The sequence below is a fragment of the Sphaerodactylus townsendi genome, linkage group LG11 (genome assembly GCF_021028975.2).
Source record: "Sphaerodactylus townsendi isolate TG3544 linkage group LG11, MPM_Stown_v2.3, whole genome shotgun sequence".
Lineage (NCBI taxonomy): Eukaryota > Metazoa > Chordata > Lepidosauria > Squamata > Sphaerodactylidae > Sphaerodactylus > Sphaerodactylus townsendi.
In genome coordinates this window covers 30,132,055-30,156,462 of record NC_059435.1, presented here as the reverse complement: position 1 = coordinate 30,156,462, position 24,408 = coordinate 30,132,055, and the positions used below count along the sequence as shown (strand labels likewise).

General features: G+C 43.1%; 1 protein-coding gene across 2 annotated transcripts in view; it reads right to left on the bottom strand.

The window, feature by feature from the left end:
- ZNRF2 (zinc and ring finger 2) overlaps positions 1-22,379 on the bottom strand; it is a 63,785-nt gene extending 41,406 nt beyond the window's left edge. For both annotated transcript variants that reach the window (XM_048511121.1, XM_048511123.1), the window contains exon 1: positions 21,433-22,379. In XM_048511121.1, the coding sequence (XP_048367078.1) occupies positions 21,433-21,892 (460 nt within the window). In that variant the 5' untranslated portion in view covers positions 21,893-22,379. The remainder of the gene's footprint in view (positions 1-21,432) is intronic.
- Between the last annotated feature and the right edge of the window lie 2,029 nt (positions 22,380-24,408).

Here is a 24,408-nt window from a genome sequence, read left to right as displayed (position 1 = left end):
CATTGTGCAAGGCAGATTTAGAAACTTGTCTTCCCACCAGCCTCCCCCCACCCCCCCCAAAAAAGAGTTATTGCTTTAGAGCAACAGTTCACGCAGGCCCAGCACATAGCTTAATACTGAGATACCCAAAATACAACCCAGCATGCTGAAATAAGCCACAAGGCATGCCATGAGGAAACTGACTCCCTGAAGAAGCAGCTAGATTACTTCAGAGAGCCCTCAAAGCCAGCATTGCACTGGGCCTGTAAGATGGAGCTGTTCCACCAGACATACAGATGAAGACAGAAATGGGACACAACTCGCCAACCTCCCTTTCTCCTTTCCTGTCCTCCTAACTTTTTCTATTAATGTGTGTATGAGTACTTTGAATTATGGGGAATTATAGGTTAATTTGAAAATGTTATGCCCCCTTGATTGTAGTTTAATGTTACGGTACAAAGAAAGAGGTTTATTATGGAATTGTTGTTTTATTTGATTTTTGATCCACCGAGTACTTCTGGTAATTTTATTAACAGTGGCTGAAGGGCTAAGGATGTTGCTTTTTCTAATGAATGTTTTACAGGACCACCATTTGTTCCTTTTCTATAGGAAAAATGAACTGCAAGCCATTTTTAGTTAGAACTCATTTCAATAACAGGAAAATGAAAAGGAAAATGCAGAAAGCAAGAAACTCCTAGAAAGTGACTTATTTTCATAAAAGAAACAAGTCAATGTGCCTTGTGTGCACCGTGTCAGAGGGCCACATTCTGGTCAATGCACAAGCTTGTAAGGCGCACAGTGGCAAATTTCATGCAATTCACATAAAAGGTTCCACCTTCAGTCTTCAGCAACAAGATCTCCAGTAGCACAAACAAGAAAGATCTGAGGGTCAAAACAGAGGTCAAAATTTTCACTCTTTTAAAAGAGTCACGTGAGGAGGAAGGGCTAGCCTTAGACCTTTAAGGATGAGACACAACGCCAATTTTTTTCTTTCCTTAGTTTCAGTTTATAAAAACCATGAGTGGGTAAAAACTGTGAACCCTCTCTCTTTTGCCCATGTTGCCCCAATCTGAATCAGAGACATGAGCTGCTGTACTTGGACTCTGTAAGGTGAACCCTTGTCAATTTCCCAGTGTTTCATTCAATCTGACCCTGAAACTCAGAAGGCTTATCAGAGGTTACAGCACTGATCTAGTTCTTTACTGATGTAATTCTTTAAAGTTCTTCCACATAGCTGGAAAAAAAAAACCCTAAACATTATGTAAACATGTACCTTCGTGACCAAGATTTTACTTCTTATTTTTGCTGCCTGGTGCCAGAAATTATAAAAGGCAGCTCTAAACAAGTTTCACTATCTAAAATAAAGAACACATATGGTATAACAAAGCAACTGCATTAAATGGAAGGTCAAATTTCCCATACTAATTAATCCAACCCCCCCCCCCCCCGGGCAAATAAAACAGTCCCCTGCAGATCCATTATTCTACTTTCCTCCTGCACCACAATCCATTTCCCCACATCACAATTGTGGAGGTTCATTGCTTAGTTGTAGTTTGCACAAATAGATAAGTTTGTTGGAATTTTCACAACATGAGACACAGAAATCACAAAATGTTTTGCAAGCTCACAGCACAGATTCCTAGGGTATCTAAGAGTCTCCATAAGTGGGTAGTTACAATGAATCTACTCCATAAGCCCATTACACTCAAAGCAACCTAAAAATAGACAGGTTTTGACCTGCAGGTTCCCCCCTCCAGAGGGGAGCACAGAACAGTGCTTTATTTTCCCCAATTTTTTTTTTTTGGGGGGGGGGGGATCCATTTCTGAGGAGTTACCAGTTGCTAATACAGTATTAAATAAGCTTGGCAGTTTCAAAGTTCTAATCAATGTTTTTCAAGTGACTAAACTTACCAATCGTGTAAATATACACATGTATGTTTTACACAGGCAACAAACAAAACTGGGGGGGGGGGGGGAGAGATGGTAGCATGAAAACCAAAAAGCAGAATTCCTAATTCATTCAAAATACAACTAATTTCACAAGAATTAAGACTTGGGATGATTTTCTAAAATCCATTATCTAAACTGGAAATAGATTAACCAAAAGCATCTCCCTAAGATATATCAGAGACTATTTGAAGCAGCACACAATTGAAAGAATCAATCTCTCAGTCACTGTCAGATCAGCCAGTTCCATGGCAAACCAGGGAGGCTGGGTTTCATACCAAGGGTGGCGGAAGTCAGCAAGAGGCAACCTTGAGAGTCAGCATGGTGTAGTGGTTAAGAGCAGGTCGAGTCTAATCTGGAGAACCAGGTTTGATTCCCCACTCCTCCACCTGAGTGGCAGAGGCTGATCTGGTGAACTAGATGTGTTTCCGCACCCCTACATTCCTGCTGGGTGACCCTGGGCTAGTCACAGTTCTTCCAAACTCTCTCAGAGAAGGAAGAGGAAGGGAAAGGAGTTTGCAAGCCACCCTGAGTCTCCTTACGGAGAGAAAGGTGGGGTATAAATCCACACTACTACTACTACTACTACTACTACTACTACTACTACTACTACTACTCTTCTTCTTGATGGCTTCAAGGACCTTCATGCTCCACAATTTCACGGCGACCTCAAGAGAACAGATATTTGGAATCCTAAAACCTGCCAAAATCTTCTGGAATCCAGTAAGATTCATGCGCTTCCAAGGGTGGACCATTTTAACTGGGTCCCCTTTCATGAGGGATGTGAGGGCCACATTCACACTGACTTTAAATCGATAGTTGTCAGATCATGTTTGAGGAAGAATCTTCAGTCCTGAAACCAACCTTTTCTCAAAGACTCAAAGCAAAAAAGATTATTTATGGATGGTCTTCCAGACACATTCCATCCTTATTATAGGATATTATCACTGCACATTCAAGACCAAGAATATTCAGATAGTTTAAAAAACAGGCTCTGCTCCGTACAGCTTTCAGACCAATACATGTTAACACGTTAAAGGGGGCATCCTGATCCTAGGCCGAAAGTGTGGTCTACAGGCCCCAGGGAGGCCTATATTAAAGTAGCTATCAGTAGTAGGCCAGCCTGAGAATTCATGAAAGGCTTGCTCAAAAGGTAGGATGGTTCACTTCTAAGGAGCAGGGCTGTGGAGAGCCTGATGCAGAGAGAAGGATTCCTCATCCAGGAAGGGGTAAGTTGGCCTGAAGCCTAGTTTCAGGAGACAGCTAGAGACTGGTTAGGGTTTTTATTAGTTTGTTTAGTGGACTTTACTGATCTTGGCCTATATGTGGCTTGAATGATTATTGCTATTAAACCACTCTAATAAACTGTTTGTTATTTTGCCTGGGTCCTCATGCCTCATTTGGTCAACTTAAATGTATTCCGTTGGGAAAAGAGGCAGTTTGGTGTTCTTGGCCCTCCTGAGTTAGGTCCATACCAGAGTGGTGGCAGCCAATAAAGATTCCCTCCCGCCCACCACTTCTGACAGTGCTGTTTCCACACGCCTAAATTCCTGCTGGGTGACCCTGGGCTAGTCACAGTTCTTCCAAACTCTTGGCACTTCCAAACAATAAGCCCCTTTCTCTCCTGTAAGATACTGAAAGGGGTTTACAAACTCCTTCCCTTCCCCTCCCTTCCCTTCCCATCAACAGATGCACTGTGAGATGGGGGGAGGGCTGTGAGAGTTCTTAAAGAACTGTGACTAGTCCAAGGTTGCCCAGCAGGGCCTCTTGTGTAGGAATGGTAAAACAAATTGAGTGAGGGGGAAAAGTCCTGATCCCACCTAAACTCCAATTGTCTCACAGAGACTGGAGAGAAGAAATGCATTTTGCCACTGGGCCCCAGTATGCATGCTCTGAAAGATGTTCTTGGTGCCATAGCCTTCTGAATGGAGCTGTGATCAGCCTGTTTGCTCCAATACGTTTTGTGTAGTACAACTGCGCATTCCAAGAAGCAACTGTCACATGGCTTTAACAAGCAACAGGACCTAAATAGCTGTCTGGCAAGACAGCCCCTGGCAAGACAGCCCCTGTCTGGCAAGACAGCCCCTGAATTGCCCTGAGGGCAATTCATGTTTCTAGTTGCATGCCAGAGAAATGTTAGTAGGAGGTCATTTTTCACCATACCACCTTATAGCTGAAGGCTAAGTTGCTCAAATCTCTTGCTCCTGCTATGACAGACTAAAGTTGAGTGTGCAAAGATATAGATTTGCATTTGTACTCTGCACAGCTGTATATAAAACCTCTCTGACAGAGGAGGCTTTTCTGGCTATATGAAATGGTCAGACTCAAGCCAGAGAATTTAAAAAATCCATCATATGTGCGAGCAGGCAAAAAATTTCAGTGCTCTACCTGCTGTAAGTTGTCAGCAAAACAGAAGATGCACATTAATCATACCTACTGAGGAGTCACACAACTAAATACATTGTTAAAGTAATAAGAAAAAGGGGAAGAAAATTTCCACATCTTAGATTTTTCATTAATGGGAAGAATTAAGCGATTAAGCGATTGTCAGCAAAAGAACAAGTTCTTCTCCACAATTTTGCTGGCCTAATGGCCGTAATAAAACTGTCTGTCTACTCCACAAAATACAGTGAAGGTGATTCCACCTTCCATGATCCATTCAACATCACAAGACTGAAACACCCTCCCCCTCGCAAATAATCACAATTTCTGGCAACTGCTTTCTATAAAATACTTCCTAGCTTTTTCTACTTTATATCCTGATGCTCTGATCTTCAACAGTGCTTTTTCAAAGAATATCATTATATCAGAAAAACATAAACATCAAGTTTCTCTATTACTTTTTGGAAAGCATTGCCTTCAGGAGCAGCAGTGGAATAGTGGTTAAGAACAGGTGTACTCTAATCTGCAGGAACCGGGTTTGATTCCCTGCTCTGCCGCTTGAGCTGTGGAGGGTTATCTGGGGTATTCAGATTAGCCTGTGCACTCCAACACACACCAGCTGGGTGACCCTGGGCTAGTCACAGTCTTCTGAGCTCTCTCTGCCCCACCTACCTCACAGGGTTTTGTTCCAAGGCAGGGGTAGGGAACCTGCGGCTCTCCAGATGTTCAGGAACTACAATTCCCATCGGCCTCTGTCAGCATGTGTGGCCACCACATGCTGTGGCCATGGGAATGGTAGTTCCTGAACATCTAAGAGCCTATGTCTCCCTGGGCTGTCTGAAGCCCCTACTGTGATCTAAGGGAGAAGGAAAGGAGATTGTCAGCCCCTTTGAGTCTCCTTACAGGAGATAAAGGGGGGATATAAATCCAACTCTTCTTTCTTCTTCACCTTCGTCTTCTTCTTCACCACCACCATTGACTTTACTCTGCATATGTGCCTGTCAAAATCATAACTCACCAAGATATGTATTAGAATCTGCTGCTTCATGCAAGCACCTAAACACCCAGTATTGCCTAGTGGTTAGACTAGGTTCTGAGACAGCCATGTTCAAATCATCACCTTGCTATGGAAGCTTGCCAAGACCCTAAATAAGTTATATATATTCAACCTAATTTATCTTTCACAGGGTTGTTGTGAGTATAAAATGGAGGATATGAGAGTTATGTGAATAAATATATTACAAAAAGTTCCAATTGCAACATTAATTTTTGAATTTTAAATCTAACTCTATATACTCAGTAATCAAATATGTAGTTCTATAAAGCATACAAGGAAACTGATTCATGGAGTTTCTTCTTGAAATAATGCACAACAATTTATTCCTAATCAGCAACAATGGGGTATTTTGCAAACTATATAAAAATGTACAAAATGCAAATGGGGAAAACACATACATCATCTAGTAAAGAACAATTAAAAATAAAGCTGTTTACATACTTAATTTTTGTAAAACTTTCACCACAACACAATATGACCTTTATTAGGTATGTCATGTATATATTCATTGTATTTCAGCTATAAAATCAGATACTAGGACATAAAATTATCCAATAAAAAGAAACAAAAGTTTATAAAATGTACTCTTAAGACTTTAAATAATTAAAATCGAAGTAAATAAAATCCAGTCAAGTAGGAAGCTGTCCCCTGTTCCGCTTCAGCTAAAAAAATGGTGACTTTGGTGTTTATTTCAGGAGAAAGGGCATTCAGTAGAAAAGGCACCATATGATGAATGGACAGTCTGGTTTTTTTTGCTTTAGGAAGTGGGAACTTTTACTATCTATACCATGAGATGTAAAATTCCCAGAAATTTTGAAGGCTTCAAGGGAGGGACAATTTGAAAATACCCATACTACTTAATTATTGAGCCTACCTTAACTGCTTAAACAAAATGAATCTTTCATAGATTATTATGTAAATATATACAGACGATATGTAACACTATAATTGTCTTTCAACACATTCTGAATGAGTAAATCTTTATCGTAAAAAGTATTTCATGCATTCCAGTATTTCCTAGGCCATATCTGCACCGCAGAGCATTTGGCGTGGCGGCCTGGAGATCGTAAAAACGCCGCGTTTTCAGGCCGCCATCGCGATTAGGGCGCAGCTGCATCAAGAAAGTCGCTAGCTGCCACCAGTCGGGATGGTCGGGCGCTTTCCTTAGAAGCGCTAGCGTTTTTTTGAAGGATACCAGCGCTGCCTCCGCCATGCGGCGAGCGGCAGCGGCTTCAATAAGCCTCCCCTCACCCAGCACTTATCTTTGCTATTTAATTGGCCTCCTTGCGTCGCCCGAGGAGTTCTGGGGACCATCGCCTGCCCTGCTGGAGCAGTGCGGCGCAGGGCTGGCGGCGTGTTCCAGAGCCTCGGGCGACCCGCTGAATACGTAGCGGGCAGGTCCGGGACGAGCTGGTTGTCGGCTCTGCGCTCGCGTCATTGGCTGCCGAGCTGTTTCGAAAGAAGCTTGTGACCAACCGGGCGGTCCCCGAAGTGTCGATTGAATTACAGTCGGCCGTTAGAAATGCCGCATTCGGCCGCTTTCCATGCTTCGTCGCGGAAACGGCCCTAGATTTTTTTTTATAATCCTCAACATTTCCAAATTTTTCTGATGGCAACTTTTAAAGTCCTTGGGGAAAGTCATTTGTTACATTGAAGTCATAGTTTGGTTTTGAATCCTTCCATTCCAAACTTTCCTAACCAGAAGCTTATATAATAATAAGTACCTAATAAAAGCAACATAAGCAGCTTGCACAGAGAATCAAGTTAAAAACATACATGGAGTACTAGCCTATTGTTCTAAGTTCATAAATGCAGGTTAGGAATAAGAATGTATATGACTCATCAAAAGATATATATTTTGTCTTTTTACTTGAGATGAACAGTTAATGTAATAAAATTCACTTGAAACGTGCTTTTCTGAAAGGTGTTTCCTATCTTGTGTGATGCTAGATCAGAGATGTGGAATCTCAAGAAAAAATGGGAAGAATGGGTGTGCATGTGTGTTTGATCCTGCTATCTACCGGTAGTTCCATCCTACTCTGCAATAGCATTTTTATCACTGCACTTCCCAGGAAAGCATTTCATGAGCAAAATCTGTCCCCATATTGCTTCAGACTTTAAAAAAAGAAACGATGCATCTATGTCCAATGTATGGTAACCAGGAAGGAATGAGGTGCATCCACTTCCCGTAAAGAAACCCTTCCAGGAAAAAGAAGTGTGCAGATAGTATATATGGAAATACACAAGGGCTGTTGCTGCAATGTTGATCAATGTTGCTTAATCAGAATAGCAAGTCAGCCTTCTTCAATTAATAAGGTGTGCTGGAAAGATTAGAAAGAAAAAGCACACCTATGTAGATGAGGCTCCCAAGTTGTCAGGCCTTAATCAGCTCATGTTTGCTAAGACTGAGACCAGTCAATTGGCTATTTGATAACAGAAGACTATAGTCAAATTATGTCAAAAATATACTTCATCCAGGTGGCAACCTACCTACATGTTTCATAGCCAAGTGCTTCTTCAAAACACTTATCCCTTCCCCCCACCCATTCGTCAGCCTCACATATACTCTTCTGCCTACTTCCATTAATTCAGAAGCAGGTACTCCCTGCCCTATAATTACAACCACAGCTGAAGTGTGATGATTAATTCCATTCTGAATAAACCTGTAACTGTTCAGGCTATCCCTGGGGTTCCAAACCAGAGTCACGAACAGTAAAATCTTCTGCACACTGCTGCCATTTGTATCTATCACAACACCTAAAACCAGCAATAATATTTGATAAGAGTGGTTTAAAGCTTGGTCAACTGTTACAAAACAATAACATGTCTGTCCCATCTTACAGCAGTTAACAGAACTGCTCCAGATCCAGAACTTGCATAAGCATAACTTGCTAGGATCCTACCTTCCTCCAGCATCAGAGAAGAAAGAGATAACACATGTTTCTTGCCAACGGACATAACACCATTATTATATCACTACACTATATCACCACACAATAGTGCTATTTCAATTGATTACTTTTGTGTTTCAATAAGTAATATTTCAATTCTAATAGCCATTACACATTTTTGATCTGAGGTTCGACATTACAATTAATTTTAAACGAATAAAGCTATTATAACTATTTGCACAACTAGGTAAGAACTAACCATGTGCTACAAAGCAATCCTTGACCACATAGCAACTAATCTGACCACACAGTGGCTTATCCATGGAGGTTCAAGTCACACGTGTGGCGCACCTGGCTACTGGGACCTCCTGGGGCTACTGGAACCTGGCTACTGGGACCAATCTGGCCACAATGATCCATGCAATGGTCACTTTTGGACTGGACTACTGCAAATCATTCTATGCAGAGCTGCCCTTGGGCTGCTCCAGAAACTCCAGCTGGTGCAAAATGCAGCAGCACAGATCCTTACTGGTACCCCGTGGTGGATGCACATTCAACTGCGTTGGCTCCAGGTAGAGTACTGAATCAGGTTCACAAATCTGATACCTACCTTCAAAGCCCTAAACGGTCTGGGGTCATTCTATCTGCATGACAGTCTCTCCCAGTACATCCGCTGAAGAGCACTGATCCCTGGCCTGAGAGATGTCCAGCTGACCTCAACCAGGGCCAGGGCAGCCTCGTGGAACACTTTGTGTAATGGGATCCAGGCCCAGTGGGACTTGATTCTGTAAGATGGAGCTGTTTCACCAGGCCTATGGCTGAGGCCGCAACAGTTTACTATCTAATCCCCACCCTATTTTCTTTCTTGGATAATAGGAATGCATCCTATTTACTGTACTGTGACTTTTAGCCACCATCTAGATCTTTCAGGGCAGTTATAGATTACTAGTTCCAATAAGTCTGCTTTTATTGTATTTTTGTATGTTGGAAGCTGCCCTGAGCTTGTGAGGGGAAGTGTGGTCTATAGATGAAATAAATAATGATACAATATACACTGACAGAAGTCCTGTGCTGGAGCAGAAAAAAAAGTTATGATAACTGCTTAGTATCTCACTATGTAGGCTAACAATTATTCTCCAATTGGCAACCTTCAGTCTTCCATTGACCAGTTTTCTCCATACAGAAGATGCACCTCAAATGATCAGTATGCTTGAGATGCCTTTAAGCACTTTTACTTAGCCTGTCCTTTTCTTTCCTCACTACACTACTTCTTCCTTTGTTCTTCCTTCTGTTATGCCAAATTTTCCCCTGTTCTCTGTCAACCAACTGGTCTCATTTTGCTGCCTTTTTCAGTCCTGCCTACCTCCCCCAACTCCGTTACTCTCCTTCACCCACTTCAACTGACATTTTCAAATCTCAACACACACACCAATAATGGAATGCTGAGATGTATTCACATTCACTGATTAAACAACAGCCTTCTAATTTCCCTGCGCAGGAAGAATCTGGAAGATAGGTAATGTGTAATGTCTTCTGCACACAAAGCATGTCTCCTAAGAGTAAACCAATGGCACCGCCAGTTAAAGAACTGCAGACAGCAGGTAAGAAAAAGGAATCTCTGTCAAAGATCCTACAAAGTCATTGGTAGTGAAGAAAATATTGAGTTAGACGAACCAACAGTCTGCCTCAATTCAAGGCAATTTCATACAGAGTTACACCAGCCCGACAAATTTAGCATCAATCATATCCTTTTCTTAGCTATTTTTAATGTGAGGACAGGATCAACCTGCTCATTTAAAAAAAATCTGCTATTATAGTTCTCTATTAGAGCTTAATCATTATTTGTCAACATCTGATCAAACAGCTACCTTCAGCATTTGAACCCCTGGATTATCAGAATGCCCACTGTATTCCGTTTCTCTTATATTTAGCGTTCACGTGTAATTACTTTAACATTTTCCCCAAAAGCCTTTTACCCCTAAAATTAGACTACACAACAGTGAACTTTATGTGAGTGGAATACTTAATATGTCCTTTGGTCACAGCAAACCACTGCAGTGGATGTCACAATGTGGACTGGGACGAAAACCCTGAGGAAAGAGAAGAATTAAACCTCCAGCAATTCCCTTTTCCTCATGAAATATATTCCCTTAGCTTCTTCTAGAGTGAAATTACTTGTCACAAGTTCCAGTCACAAAACTCTATGCCACATCTACACAAATAGCATCTGGCCCACCCAGTCCAGAACCACAACTGTGCTGGCTACCAAGATTCAGTTTCATGGGTGAACAGGCTTAAGACTGCTCATTTAACAGAAATCCTATTGTCTTGGGTGCTGTGTGGTTTCCGAGCTGTATGGCCGTGTTCTAGCAGCATTCTCTCCTGATGTTTCGCCTGCATCTGTGGCTGGCATCTTCAGAGGATAATCTTCAGATGCCAGCCACAGATGCAGGCAAAACGTCAGGAGAGAATGCTGCTAGAACACGGCCATACAGCCCGGAAACCACACAGCACCCAAGTGATTCCGGCCGTGAAAGCCTTCGACAATACAATCCTATTGTCTATTTTATTAATAGGCACAGGATCATCATTGACCATTGCAAGAGATGGCCTAACAATTTTGGTCTTTACTTTAAATATTATGTCATTTCTTAAAACCTCCATTATTGTGATTAAGACAGTGTGATAGCTGCTTTAATCTAGGATTATACAGTATGGACTTTGTGGGTTCATTACATTACAGAAAAATGTTAACTGTGAAAATTATTTTCAGAGAAAATAAATTTACAGTGCTGTAACATGATCTTTGAAAGTAATACAAGTATAGTCCTAGAAGATAAAACAGTTTGTATGCAACAATGCAGGGTAAGATTTTCTTCTTCTTTTTTATGGCTTCAACCAGATGTGTTGGCCTCATTTTAGAAAAGGGCCACTACTCACCTTTCCCATCCACTTACTTTCAGAAACAGGGTGAAGTAAGTCTCTTCTACAGCTCTACTGCTGCTACTACATTAAGCAACTCCTCTCCTATGCTATTTTTAAAGCTGGAAAATTGCAGCACAAAAGTTAGTATGACTACAAGGAATTTTTACTCACACCTGCAAAGGATTATTTTCAAAATGTTGTGGTTTTTGCAAGTACTGAAGTATTCATTTATATGAAGCTTTTAGTCTTCAGTGGATTTATAAGGTGAATTCAGAGACCAGTTTTCCATGTAGGAAATAGGGGAAAGTATGATAACCTCTTCCCCAAACCTACATTGCTATCCTTAGACATAATTGCCTAAGGAAGGAACATGGGGCAACAACTCACTTCTAACCAATCGCCACACATTCCATTCCCCTGCCTGCCCTCCCCCCCAAACACCAAACCAGGCCTGGAGGGGCAATGGCAGCAAGCCACCCACTACCCTCCTGGGCCTGGCACTAGCCCTTCCAAAACCAACTTGCTGGTCTACCTGGTGCTACTCTTCTACTTGCTCTTCCTGCTCTTTAGGGTCATCAAGCAGCTGGAGAACTCCACAGCCAGGACAGGCCCTCTGCAGCTTGAATACCACTCGCTGAGGCAAAGAAGGGGAACAGGAAGAAGGGGAATGCAAATTCTCATCTTGGAGCCTTTAGAAAGCCCTCCGCCCTCCCCATCTAGAGCCCATTTTATTTTTTCATAAAATGGGCTTTACTGCTAATAATACAGAGTGGTAGAGAATTGGCTTTAGCAACAGGAATGCTGAGAAACAGAGATGAGTCCACTTACTGGACTCTTAGCCTTGCCTGGTCTTTATTAGAAGAAGCAGAATCATCACACGTGCCAACACATTAATATAAACAAAAATACTTTCTTAAATATACAATTTCTTTCACTAGGATCAAGCCGTAGCAGCAATTATACTGGTAAAATGTTCATATTTAAGCAATAGGATAATAAGGACTCTGCTTATTTGGCTAAAGACCTTTACAAAAATTGAAATTTACATAGAAAATGTCTGGGGAGCATGATAAATCTAAAACCCACAAATATATAAAGATTTGAGCCAGTTAGCTAAGCCTTATAAGACCTACCACATATACAAAGATAGCCACTGAAGTCTAGAAATTAGAGTTATCAGACTATCTTGAAGAGTCAAACTTGAAACTCTGTTCTGTCACAGAAGCTTGCTGAGTGATCTTGGGCCAGTCACACACACTCAGTTTAACCTACCTCACAGGGTTGTTATGAGGATACAATGAAGATCGGAGATTGATGTAAGCTGGTTTGGGTTTCCACTGGGGAGAAAGGCTGGATATGAAAGAAGCAAATAAATAAAAGCACACCCTTTTATTTCATACTATTTCAAGACTTTGTATGTACCTGGGTTACAGATAGTGCCAAGGAGAGAACCGCTGCCAGGCATTCTATTTTCCTATGAAGGCAGGACAGTGATTGGGCAATTGTTTCTATCTGACACAAGAAAAACCCAGGATCAAAGTTCTCACATCCTGGTTTTTTCTCCCAGTACATTTCCATCTCCTCCAGAAATACTGGTTTCAGTAGTGACGTCTCAGTGCATATTACAAATCAGGTTCACTCTAGTTTGTCTAACCTTTCTTTGGTATGTTGTGTGATTTACCAATGCCAGATAAACAGGAGCTTGAGTATTCAACAAATTTTCACAGAAGACTAAAGTAACATTAGCAGTAGAAACCTATAGAAACTAAACTTCAGGCAAATTGTTTTGAAGGTCATAGAACAATCCACACGCAAGGTAAATGAACAGGCTATTGCTTGTTTACACACTCACCTTATCTTCACACAAAAGAAACCTTTTTGTCTAGTAAATTCACCCAGTTCTCTTCTATTTAACACAGTTCCCCGAGCAAGTATTTAAGTTTCCAATCTCAAAAAGAGAACCATACTTGAAAATAAGTCAAAACTATATAGCATGTTGGGATGATGCTGAAAGTTGTCTCACACTTTTATATCAGGTACATTAAAATCATCCTACTTGAAAGAATGCCAGTACTTCAGGTCTTCAACTGTGTGGGGGAGGGCAGAATACATTAAAATTCAAGATATCAGAAACCTCATTATCTTCATTTTCCCAAACACAGTATACCTAACTGTGACAAACTTTTTTTCTGCTTAGCCTCCTAAGACTTTTGTAATCTAGGTTTGTTCTGACCTATAAACCTTCCCCTCAGTTTCCAGGTGGCAAGTATATAGGCGTTGGGTTTGCTGCTGTGAGGTATGTTTTGTGGTGCACAAGGAGATTATCAAGATCACTGAGGCTGGATTACTATATAAACAACTGAGATTTATTTATTTACCAGGTTAGTTTTAAAGGAACAAACCAGAAGCACAGGTCTCTAGGTAGACAAAGTAGAAATGGATGCCAGATGAGGCACAACGTTTTTGACTTGTTATGATTTCACAGAGTAGTTAGACTTTTCTATAATGCCTTCAGCCACAAAAAGACTTTTATTGACTAGCCAGTGGGTTGGATCCTCTCACACACACACCAGTCTGCCCTTTTCCCAGAGTCAGACTAAACTGTACAAGGTCTGCTCATCACCAGAGGCAGGTCTAACAATCAAACACCTTCTTATCTCCCAGAGATAGAGCTAAACTGCTCTGCCACAGTACAAGTCAGAACTATCTGACTACCACACTATCAGTCAGAATTGCTACTCTGTTTTTTTCCTGAGCCAGACCTGAGCTGTCACTACTCTTCCAGAGACAAAATGCCACTCCCCTTCTCCTGTGCTCCCTCAGACATCTAATCCCCCTTTTCAAAGATGACTGGATGCTGGAGCAGCACTCCTATGGGCTCATCTGAGTGGCTGATTTCCCTTCAGGGGCAGGACAGCCTCCTGTCCATCACACTCACAAATATCAAGACATTATATTTACTCTTTAAAAACAGCAAACTCACACAGACATTCTAATTTAGCTGCCAACGCAACCTGATATTATCATTATTTTGACAGCCCAAATAAGCATCCATGTAAGTTAAAAATGGTCAGTGTCTCCTTCCTTTCTACCAAGCACAGACCCTATCCAGTTAAACTCCCTCTGCAACTGTTTTAATAATTCCACTCATCCATCTTCAGTTCCAAGGAATGTCCCTGGGATCTGGTTCTTAGTGCCATCATTTCAGTTTTAGAAAACTTAAGATGGCTTTTCAAAAAGAATTAGTATCATAGCTGATTGCTTCCACAGGCTGAACAACGTCTGCCCTGATGTGACAGGTGCAACTCCCTTATAATATATGCATGGAAAATGATATGTAGTGAAGCATGTACCATTTTAGTCATAAATGACTAGCTATGTATCATTATAAATGTGCACATGGAGTGCCATAAAGTCGCAGCTGGCTTTTGGCGAACCTGTGGGATTTCTAAGTCAAGAGACTAACAAAGGTTGTTTGCTATAGCCATCTTCTACATAGTGACCCTAGAACTCCTTGGTGGTCTCCCAACCAAATACTGACAAGGGCCAGCCCTGACTGGCTTCTGAGATCTAGCTAGCCTGAGTGATCCAGGTTAGAGGATCGGTGGTGTATGTGCCTTTTCCCCCACTTTGTAGATTGCACGGATCTGCCCATCGTAATTATTGTTCTTCTTAATTCCATGCCTGGGATGAGGCCTCATCCAATTTGATCTCAACAAGACCAAATCAATGAATTCTTATCCAAAATGCAGAGTTACAAATTGGTATTGCAGCATTTGGGAAACTTTGTCCCTTGTCTCTGGAGGAGGAGGAGGCTTCCCTTTCTTCAGGATCTCAAGAGGCAGAACCCTTTCCTTATTTCAGAATGTTCCCATCCCAGTTGACTACCATCCCTCGCAGTGTAGCCTGTCCTTCATGGACTCCTGGACACCATCACCCTTAGTGACTGTTCTCCTCTCCCCTTTCTGGAACTTATATGCATCCCTTTTCTGGACTTATATGCATCTCAGAATGTTTATTGATTCTGAGGATCTCTTTAGATTCCCCTTAACTTAAACCACATATCCTGCTGGTCCAATCTTTTGGGCTCCCTGCATTTTAAACTTTAAGTGTTAAGATTGTTTTCACTTTGAATATAACTTTACTCCGTATTCCTGCAGAAACATGATTTAACTAGTTTATTTGACAGATACACATAAGAGAAACAGCTAATTAATATACTATTAACTGTCAAAAAAAACCAGACACCCTTAGACTCTGCAAACACTATCAGCCTCTACTATATTTGTATTAAGAACAAGTTTTTGTAACTGATATGGCTAATGGAAGCACAAAGACTACATCTGCATAACTACCTGCAGTTCATTTTCTCAAAACAGCTGCTATACAACAAGATAGGTTTTCAAACTTAAAGAAAACATTTGTCTCGTCCCCCAGAGCTTAGCTAGTGAAATAAGAAATGTCAGCTTTCACCACCAGTTTTTAGAACTGGGAAAATATACTAGAACTGTTTCTAGATGAGAGCTAACAGAACTCTCAACACAAACATCAAAGGTATTCAGAAGAACTGCCAAGGTGGTCAGCATGACAAGAACAATCTGGAAACCAACAGCATCCCCCACCAGCTAAGTATTAAAACACAAGTAAAGCCCAAGCCGGAATGCCTATGAGAAGAGGCAGGATAAGCAGAGGCCACAAAGAATATCAGCAACCTCTCCTAAGCTTCCCATTGATGACTATAGACATCATGTAAGTCAGCGGTTTAAAGGTTTTCAAAACCTGGTTTCCTTTTTCCCATTACATTTCAGAGTTTTAGTGTTTTTATCGTAAGATTTTAAAATTGAACTGCTGTGAGCTGCTTTGAAGATGGAAGTCAAAAAGGAATATAAAAAGAAATGGAGTGAGATCCTGAGAGGTCCTGACAGCCAATGTGGAAAACGCAGAGCTAGACTGACCAAATGATCTGACTTAGTATAAGGCAGTTTCAGGTGTGCATGGTAATCAGATTTCTGCACAGCATAATCTGAGAGTAATTCCCAATTTGAACACCCTATCAGGCATGGATGCAGAATTTGCACATCTACTGATTATGTATGGCCAGATTTAAAGTCAGTTTCAGAATCTCACCTAATCATACATCACCAGCATCGCAGACCCAGGGAAGTTCTACATGCTAATACTATGCACATTGGTGACAGAGGGCCTAGTTAAAGTGAGACACTGGTGGTGGCTCAGAACTCAACAGAAAGCACCACAGAAAGCATAGGGGATGGCTTATATTTGATTCCAACAGAAACTTACAATGCAGTCCAAGGAGGAACTGAATAACCCTGTGCACAAGCAGGTAATCAACAGCACTTTAGATCCTGACCAAAATTTTCTTTTGAGTTTTCCATGTGCTCTTCTATCCTTCATGATGGTTGAAAGTGCCATGTTGAAGCCAATTTAGAGCAACTTTGTAAAGTTTTCAAAGCAAGAGACAATTGGAGGTGATTTTCTGTTGCCTGCCTCTGTGTAGTAATGCTGGACTTCCTTGATAATCTCTCATCCAAGTACTAATGATGGGCAACACTGCTTAGCTTCCGAGGTAGGGCTTGCATGAGGCATCCAGGTGATGGCTCCATTTCTCATATTCAGCACCAATGTTGACGGTAAACTCAGAGATCTGAAACTGTCATTTATAGGTAACTGTTCTACCACAACTCAAACCCTTACTTCCTGTAGGCTAGATTATTTTTAAAGCTATTGAAAGTATCAGTTTTGCAGTACGTATTAAATGCCTTGAACATAATTGAAAATACTTACATAGATTTATTCTCTTTACAGAGATCTCAGTCCTTCTGCTGCAAAATTAACTGAGAGATTTGAATATTCACTTCTAATCACAAATCAACTGTAGCCAAGATCAAAATTAATTTCAGACATAATGAAATAATAATTAAATTATAAAAGATACTGGTAGCTTCTTGGGTAGCAAAGCTTTTGCTTATCAATTTGATTCAGCGCAAATGCTAAGTCAAATTTCAAAGTGTTCAGCACTAAAAAAAACCACCCTTGATTTAAGTTCCAGATTATGAAACGATGACATACCTCAAGCATATTCACACTATACATGGCAAGGAAAGATCTCACACCTAGACAAGTTTGAGCTAGCAGCCCTCCAACCCATCTACTACTAAGACAATCTTTATTAACATATAAATTACGAGATCATGTGCACATGGCAAGCATTATAATAAACTTGTGTGATTAGATCTGGAGCCCTGCTTGCTTTCATTGTGGGGCCATGTTATGCAAACAACAGCAATATGTATACATGGCAGGCTTTTTTATAAGTTGAAAGTTTTGAATTGCAGCATTAGACTGTAATTATTCTTTTAAAAAGAAGGGTCGAATGCTGCAACGCCCTGACCTAGATAGCCTGAACTCACCACATCTCAGAAGCTAAGTAAGGGTTGGCCCTGGCTGGCATTTGGATGGGAGGCCTGAAAGGAATACCAATGTCGTGAGGCAGAGGCAAGCAACGGCAAACCACCTGTGAGAAGTTTTGCCCTCTACAGGGTCACCATGAATCAACTGTGACTTGACCGTGCAAAACACCAATCAGTGCATGAGTCAACTGTGACTTGACAGTGCTGAAATCCTATGCAGACTTTCATACGCCAGAGCCACTAAAAGTCAATCAGGTGAGTTCAAATCTTTATAGGCTGCACTACGCAAAACTGTTCAGTTTAACAGAAACCAAGCTCAATCTAGTTGGTTCTAAATGCACACCTTGGCTTAAATTAGAAAAAGGTAACTGCTTGATGAATAAATTGAAACACTGGCAGCCCAATCCAGAGCCCTAAGCAGCTGAGGATGGTGCCACTGCCCTGCCAACTCCAGAGGGCTTTCAGGTTGTGCAAAGGAAAACCCCAAAAATCTTCCTGCCGCCAGAAAGCCTTCCAAAGAGCTCAATGGTCTTGTCCAAGGTCCAGGCTACCATGCACTTCCCCACAAACCTGGGATGGAAGCTGACTAACATTGGCTCCACCCCCAGGAACGACCTTGCCACACCCTTGCTGCGTCAACAGGAACTCAACCATTAGGAACTTAGTGGGCCATTGGACTACCTTATCTCCATGTAAGATTCCATTCTAAAAGTACCAAGGTAACATCAAATAAGGCAATGTTCATTCTCAATGGTTATAGGTCACCATGAGGTTCAGTGATGTATGCTCCATGGAGGGGGGACACATGATTTCAGATGCATTGTTCCAATTATGACTCCTCCACAGCATCTTTGAGGGAGCAATTTATAACAAATTTAGAACAAACTTGCATGTAAACACAGATAAAGTAAATCTGCATTTACTTCCTACTGACATATTTTAGTGGTTTTCACAGCAAGCATAAGTAACTGGCAGTTTAGATGTTACCACTTCAATGTCGGCACTACTCAAAAGCTCTTCCCTGTGACAGTTACTGAGTAACCAGCTGTGTTTACCACTTCCTGCCCAACACATTGCCAATACCTGGTACTGCTGTGCCCAGCCTCTCTCAATTGAGAGATACATGATAACAGAACATTTAAGTGGCACACTTCCTAGCTGTTTTGATTTTCAGCAGGGCTCACATATGCCTCTGGTAGTCTAAAAGGTTGGGAAGAACTTCAGTTTTCAAACATTACTCAAAATTTTCACTGAGTAACATTATAGAATTAATATTAGCAGTTATACATTCTACTTATATATTTTCCATAGAAGCTACAAATAATTTTTTAAAATGTCACAGAATAGTACAGGCATACTGGAGGAAAGTAATGTCACTCACTCCTGTTACATCACAAACATATTCAACACAGGCCTGTGGCGTTAGCGTGCCTGCATTCTACACAACAATCACCACACCTTATTAATTACTATCTAAGAAAGTCTCACATTTCCTCCAGGTACACCTATCCCATTTTCTGCACATTCAAACGGCACTAATACCTCACAGCAACCCCCTCCCCCGCCACAAAATAATCATCATCATGAACTGGCCATTGGAAACTCAGTGGTGGGCCCACTGGACTAGTGATTGAGGACATTTCCTGATCTGTAGCTGTAATGCTGGTCCAACAAACTGACCTTCCACAATTTTAGAGGCAAAGCAAGAACTGCTTCTCCTATATATCAGGGCTGTCATACTGGAATCTCCAAGACTCAACATTCCAACCCAGAGGCTACCACCATATTACAGAGCATATGTACTACAAGAAAGAAACCAGCAGTCACATTACCCATTCCAGTGCTAAATGGACTTAAGAGCAAGGCCATTAAACAGGCACTCAACACTCAGAAAATGCAGACATTTGGGCACTGCTTTAGAGTATTGTACCTTTGATATGCTCTCATAAGATAATGCAAGCATGCTTACACTGAGACTGAAATTCAATGTATCCTTACTTTCAGGTCTGTCCAATTGAGTTTAATAGCCCTTGCTCCTAACATAGAAAGCTATAATACTGCAAAAATGTTCAGCCTCAACTTTTCATCGGTATTTCAATATTGTAGATTTAATTTATACTATGGGGATTTTTTTTAAAGCACAAAATGTGTTATCAGAATATTTCATCTGTTGGCAGAAAACTAGTTGAATAGTTGCAATAACTTCTCAGTATGGGCAATTCATTAGCCTTTAAAAAAGGAACCATCTGCTTTCAGGTTTCAAATTAGCACTTAAAACAGACTTTGGTCAGGTTTAAAATACATTGCATGGATACATGAATAAGCTATCAAATTAAGTCCAATTATATAAGTAGAAGAGAGGAGAATTCACAGATCCAACGACAGCAGCCACTGCAAGGCCAAATAAACACACATGATACTAAGAACAGTGCTGATGGCTCGGTTTCACTTTTCTAGTTCCTGTTCTGTTTCAAGGGTATTTTTAAAACATAACTAGCGACAAACAAGAATAGGAGAAACTTCCCTCAAATTTGAGGAAGATTCTCTTGGTTTTTTTTTTAATCCTTGAAGTGGCTATAAAAACAGCACAGGTCTGTGTAAAACAAGACACATTACACTCAAAGGTCTTTTACTGATCAAGGAGAAGAACAGAAAAAAACTGATCATTGAAAAGTTGCAGAATCTCTTGGAATGTGGCAAGATGCAGGTGCATCAAAAAGGGGAATCATTTTTCAACAATTACAATCACCAAGGACTCCTGTACAACCATTTGTTGATCATTGTTACTGTGCTAAGAACACGGGTATAGGCACTTCCTGTTGGGTAGGAATAACTAAGCAATACGTCTGCACCTGAAGAAGCAGGTTGTGGCTTACAAAAGTTTGTACCGGAAAAAATGCTGTTACACAACAGTCCAGTTTTGTTGTTGCTGCAAGAGACTACAGTATCTACCTGTCTAGGATTACTAAGCAGCACAACATTAAAACCTTTTTTTAAAGCAACCAATGGTGTTCAGACCACTGACAGTAAGTGCACAGTAGTCTTCATGTTCTGGTTCTGGCATTCCTCCCTGGTCCTTATTTAAAGCCCCTCCACCCAAGGCAGCTCCGATAATCAGACCAGGGATTAGTACCGTAGCAGTCCTCCACTCAGGTCACTTAGATCTGTTTCTCCTTAGGCTTTCCCAGTGGCTGCACCTGCGCTGCAGAACAAGTCTCCCAAGGATACAAGGAAAACCCGACCTTATAAAGAGATCTTGGAGGCTTCACAAAGTAGACTTTTTCCAACATGCAGTTAATATAGCTTGTGGACAGAGGTCACAGTCTGCTTTTTCCCCCTTTTTACTTCTGCTAATTAAAGTTGTATGTGGTTTTCACTGACTTAAGCCCCTTAGAGTCTTGCCGACTGCCAGAAAAGCTGAATTTTTAAAACAAATTGCTGGGAAGCTTCCACCCGTCTCAACAAGACTAATTCCGATTAAACCTTTTCAGGACCGGGCTGGAAGGGGGTGTGTCTATAACCAGCGGCAGCCTTGCTAGTAATGGTCTGCTAGTCACATCTCCTGTGGCGATCCAGAGGCATCCAATGGAAGGATCTTATCCTAGTTTCTGATGCTTAGGGGTGGTGCTGTAAAGACAGATGGATTCGTACTTGACACTTCAGCCACCTAGATGTTTGGCGAGATAAAGAATATTGGTTCTCCTCTCTCTTGCCTCTCTCACACTCCCAAATTGTATAAAAAATACCAGAAAGGCGCACTCGTTGCTCCAGTTCCAAGCCCACCCCCCAGCGCCCCGTGCTTGCTCGGTGGCACTTTTACCTCCAAACAGGTGAGGCGAAAGGTGGGCAGGTAAGGAGCCGATGACAAGCCGGGGCCCACCGCTCCCGCCGCCATGTCCTCCGCCGCCGCCTCCTCCTCCCGCAACGGGCCGCTCCCGCCCGCCTTCCTCGGGGGTGCTGTTCACCGAGTCCTGGGAGCCGTAGAGGCCGCCGCTGCTGTTGGGGATGTTGAAGGCGGAGTGCGCCGCTCGAGCTCCGGCCGCTGCCGGCCCACCCAGAGACCTGCTCCGGGGCGCTGGAGCCGCGGCCGCCGCAGAGCTGCCGGGCCCGGCGTGGTGCACCCCGGACGCCAAGTGCGCGTACCTGCCCCCGCCACCCATCGGCCGGCCGCCGGTCCCGTTAGCGCCGCCGCCGCCGCTGCTGCTGGAAGGCAAATCCCCGCCGGAGTAAGCCCGAGTGCGGCCATTGGCGGCGGCCGGGCCGCTCTGCTTGGCGCCCATGCTCCCGCCTCCTCCCCTTTCTCGCTGTGGTCCCGCCGCCTTGAGGGGCCCGCCGTGGAGACCGGCCGAGCGCCCGCCTGTCCTTCCAGTAGCGGCCGAGGGGCGGGAAAAGAAAGACCCGAAGAGGGCCGCGCTCAACTGGCGTCCTCGGGGTCGCTCCAGCGCGGCGAGTCCCTCAGAGCGATCCTGTCGGCCGCGGGGCAGCCTCCGGCCGCTGCTTCTGCCGTCGCTGAGGGGGGTGCTGCTGCCGCCGCTTTGGCCCGAAGGCTCAGCCCCGCCGTTTCCGCCATCCTCCTCTCCGTCCCCCCGTCGTGGCAGACGGGGGGAACGACCCAACAACAGCGGCCAAGTGCGAGAGCGCCTGAGAGGCCGCCTTGGCCGGGCTGACTTTCCCCCGCGCTCGCTCAAGTGTGAGGCGAGAGGGGCGGCACCTCTGCGCAGCCGCTCCTTGGCCTCGCTCCCTTTCTCTCTACCTTCGCGGCGCCATCATGGAGGCGGGAGGAGGAGGAGGCTCAGGCGCCTCCCGTTCCCGCCTCCGGGCCCGCAAGTCACATCCCCCCCCCCCTCCTCCTCCACCCGAGAGACAGCCCAGTTTGGCACGAAACTGAGGATATCAGTCTCCTTTCTCTCCCTTCTCACACGAACACGCACTCTCTCTCTCTCTGTGACATGAGACAGAAATTCAACAGGTGGAGCTTGTCTTAGCAGAGTCGTGGGGAAATGCGCCCCTTTAATTTGTCCGGGTTGCGGGTGTTAAAGACGGGAGGCAGAGAGATTTTTCAGAGCAGGTGTACAGGGCATCAAGGATGCTTCAGCAAGCGCAGAGGAATAAAACAGAAGGCATTGCAGTGGTTAACCTCAAGGTTAGCCTTGCATCTGGTCCTGTCGTTGCACCCATAAATACGTGTACAAATATCTTTATTGGCATAAAATTAAAATATACATGTAGTCAGCGACTTTATTCAGAGCAGGGGTACAGGGCATCAAGGATGTGTCCGCACGTACAAAAGAATAAGAGAGCAGGCAGTGCAGTGGTTAACCTCAGGGTTAGCCTTGCATCTGGTACAGTTGTTGCACCCTTGAGTACAAGTAGAAGAGTAGAAGAAGAGTTTGGATTTATGCCCCACTTTTCACCCCTGCAAGGAAACTCAAAGTGGCTTACAAGCTCCTTTCCCTTCTCTCCACAACAGACACCTTGTGAGGTAGGTGGGGCTGAGAGAGTTCTGAAAAACTGTGACTAGCCCAAGATCACCAAGCAGGAATGTAGGAGTGCAGAAACACATCTGGTTCACCAGATAAGCCTCTGCCACAGGTGGAGGAGTGGGGAATCAAACCTGGTTCTCCAGATTAGAATCCACCTGCTCTTAACCACTACACCACAAATACCTTCATTGGCATAAAATTAAAATATACAAGTAGTCAGAAAAATTTATAGGTTAAAATGGTAATAGTTATGGGTAAAATTGATTTCATAAAAAGGTAAAATTAGCTATTATAATTCATATAGATCAGCCATTCTCAACCAGGGTTCCCTGGTACCCTGGGGTGCCGTGAGAATGTCCCAGGGGTACCACAGCAACACTACCGCCCGCCCCCAATTTTTGTGGTGTCTCCCGCTGGCGCCAGCAAGGACATGAAGCTGGCCCATGGGGTAGGGCCTGCCACAAGGTCAGCAGCCACCACCACCCCCAGTGCTACCCTTCACCCTGGCAGGGGAAGGTGGGGTGTGTGGCAAGCAGGGGCAATGGGAGGGTAAGGTGGAGGGTGGCGGCAGGGGTACCGTGAGATATGAAGAGTGAGGTCAAGGGTACCCTGACCTCGAAAAGGTTGAGAAACACTGATATAGATCTTCACTTTAAACATTTTTTAGATTTAATAATGACATTTTTCATTTTTAAAATCTCTGAGAAGTACTGAGCAGCCAAGCTTGTAAGTTGTGGATATCTATCAGACAGGAGAACAAGTTGTTTCCTTTTGCTTTGAGTTGTGTTGACCTGGGCCACACAGGGGCAATAAGTTTTCTGTACCCATAAAGCTCACTGGATGACCTTGGATTTCTTGCTGTCTTCTAGGGCTTTTCCTTGGAGAAAGGGTTGCCTAAAAATGTAAAAGTAAATAAATAAGCCCTGCTCTATCTCTCCCCAGTTCAAGGCAAAGAGGGACCTCTCTATTTTCAAAGCAAAATAAAGAAAGGACTAGAGCAGGGGTAGGGAACCTTTAACACTCAAAGAGCCACTTGGACCCGTTTTCCATGGGAAAAGAAAACACTTGGAGCCGCAAATAATTTTTGACATTTAAAATAAAGATAACACTGTATATATTGGGGTTTTTTACCTTTTACTCCGCTCATTCTGAGAAGCGCGTGGATGCGTCCACCCTGCTGCCTGCAGGGCGAGGCAGGATGGGAGACCAAGAGGAGGCTCCCGGCTCAAGATGGAGCCGCCTTGGTCACAAGAGGTAGAGAAATGCAAGCATCATGCGGCTCTCGAGCCGCAGGTTCCCTACCCCTGGACTAG